Source organism: Cystoisospora suis (genome assembly GCF_002600585.1).
Source record: "Cystoisospora suis strain Wien I chromosome Unknown contig_1197, whole genome shotgun sequence".
NCBI lineage: Eukaryota > Apicomplexa > Conoidasida > Eucoccidiorida > Sarcocystidae > Cystoisospora > Cystoisospora suis.
Window position 1 is genome coordinate 533 of NW_027153998.1, and position 1,932 is coordinate 2,464.

General features: G+C 43.2%; 1 protein-coding gene across 1 annotated transcript; it reads right to left on the reverse strand.

Annotated features, from left to right (window-relative positions):
- Positions 1–99: 99 nt before the first annotated feature.
- CSUI_002814 (wd g-beta repeat-containing protein) lies at positions 100–1,629 on the reverse strand (the record flags this gene model as incomplete). The annotated part of the gene is made up of 3 exons (XM_068063013.1): positions 100–306; positions 905–1,009; positions 1,534–1,629. Coding segments are annotated over 3 exons (279 nt in total), but the record flags the coding sequence as incomplete, so codon positions are not given.
- Between the last annotated feature and the right edge of the window lie 303 nt (positions 1,630–1,932).

The following is a 1,932-nucleotide window of genomic DNA, read 5'->3' on the forward strand; positions in this document are numbered from 1 at the left end:
GTCTGAACACACCCCTACAGAAATTCATATATAGGCTGTTTAGATGTGTACGGCCACGAATCCAGACCACCTGTGGAGATCTGGGTATGTTTCTCTACACCCCACCCGCGTAAGTCCCCCTGTATATCTATGGGTCGAGAATCAATCAGCTCTTCACTGCAAAGCTTCAAAATACCACGAGAAAGTCGATCGGTCTTTTCTTCTTTTCACAAGAAGAAGGACCTTATCTTATCTGACCCAGAAGTTCATCGGGTGGTGTCGATCCCATACACACACTTCCGCATCTGCTCTTAAAGGGGCGTGCATCTGCAAAAAGACAAGGCAAGAGAGGAAACTCTGAAAGACATGCAGACATCCTCACATGACATATAGAAGGACCTAATTGAGAAAGATAGATGCTATTCTCCTCTTCTTCGGAGTGTCGGGATGAAATGCCTGCTTCGTCAAGAAGTCATGGCCTTAGATAAGCAATTCGCGGCAACCAAAAGAAAAACTCTACTTAGCTTTAGTCTATCTATCTACCTATAGAGTCTTAGGAGGTAAGAATATCTTGTAGATGAGATGGATAGAGTGAGTAGCTCAAAGAGACTCTCGAGCATTATGGCTTAGTCAACTCTCATCTTACTATGACGCAAGAATCTTTTTGCCTCTTCTATGCCCTGAACTCTCTTGCCTTCTCTTTCTCTTTCTATTCCTCTCTTTCTCTCTCTGAAGATGACAAAGAAAAACGAATAGGAAAGGTATCAGATGTAAAGACTGCTGCGATCTCAGAAGGAGATCTCTCGTTACTATCTCGACAATCTTCAAGAAGAAAACATTCCTTCCGGTCTCTTTTCATCTCTATGCCCCCCTTTGCTTCTCATCGAAAGAGGTTTTATGAATGTTAGGTGTAAAGNNTACGTACAGCTGATTTTCCAGCCGTTCGCACGTCAATCACCGCAGCCCGACGGTCAAATGAAGCCGAAAGAAGAACCGCTTCTTCTACGGGGTGCCATCGTATGGACTGAACCTAATGACCACCAGAAAGGACAGGAACCGAATATAAGGCGAATCACACTAGAAAAGAAAGAAGGAAAGAAATGAAAAGGAAGACAGAGGGAGACCACAAGCTGAGAGGGATGAACTCTTCTACTGTCTTGTCGATTCTTCTCCGCTCCGACATCTCTTTCGAAGCCTAACTGAGTGTATCGTGCCTACGAAGAAAAAAAGCTACTCGCACACATTCCTATCTATACACGATGAGATCAGGATACATACCAGACACATATGTATACATATATGTATGCATGAGATATGAAAGGTATTTCACAGACCCACTCCTGCAAACACTCTCGTCTCTCCATGAAACAGCAGACCTCCATCGTAGAAATCAAAGGGAAAAAATTTCCCTCTCTTTCGCTTTCTCTCTCGTGGCTGTCTACCCATCTTAGCATAGTTCGGATGTCAGCAGAAGATCTCTGTAGGATAGGGTGAATACTTGGTAGAAAAGAGGTCAATTACGAAGAGAGACTACTCAGGTGTACATGCACTGACCTTATTCGTGTGATGCCTGTAGGTGTATAGACACCTCGCGGTTGTTAAGTCCCACAGCTTGACTGTATCGTCTGCTGAACCACTTGCAAGGATTTGTCTGAAGTTCAAAGAAAACAGAAAAGAAAGCTCTTCTTCTTTCAAAGCTTTAGCTAGTAAGAAACATAGTCATTGAGAAAGAAAGGTCTATGAAAGAAATCCAGACACACGGAGGGCAAAGAGAGATACATCCGTTCTCCGTTTACCGGGGAAGACGAAGAAGCAATACGATGAGGTGTACGTACAGACACCTGGATACCTCAGCTGATTGTGTTCGCTTAAGAATGAAAGTGAAAAAAAAGAGGAGACGTACAAAAATGAATCTATCTTTCTACCTATCTCTGAGATATCTATCTATCTATC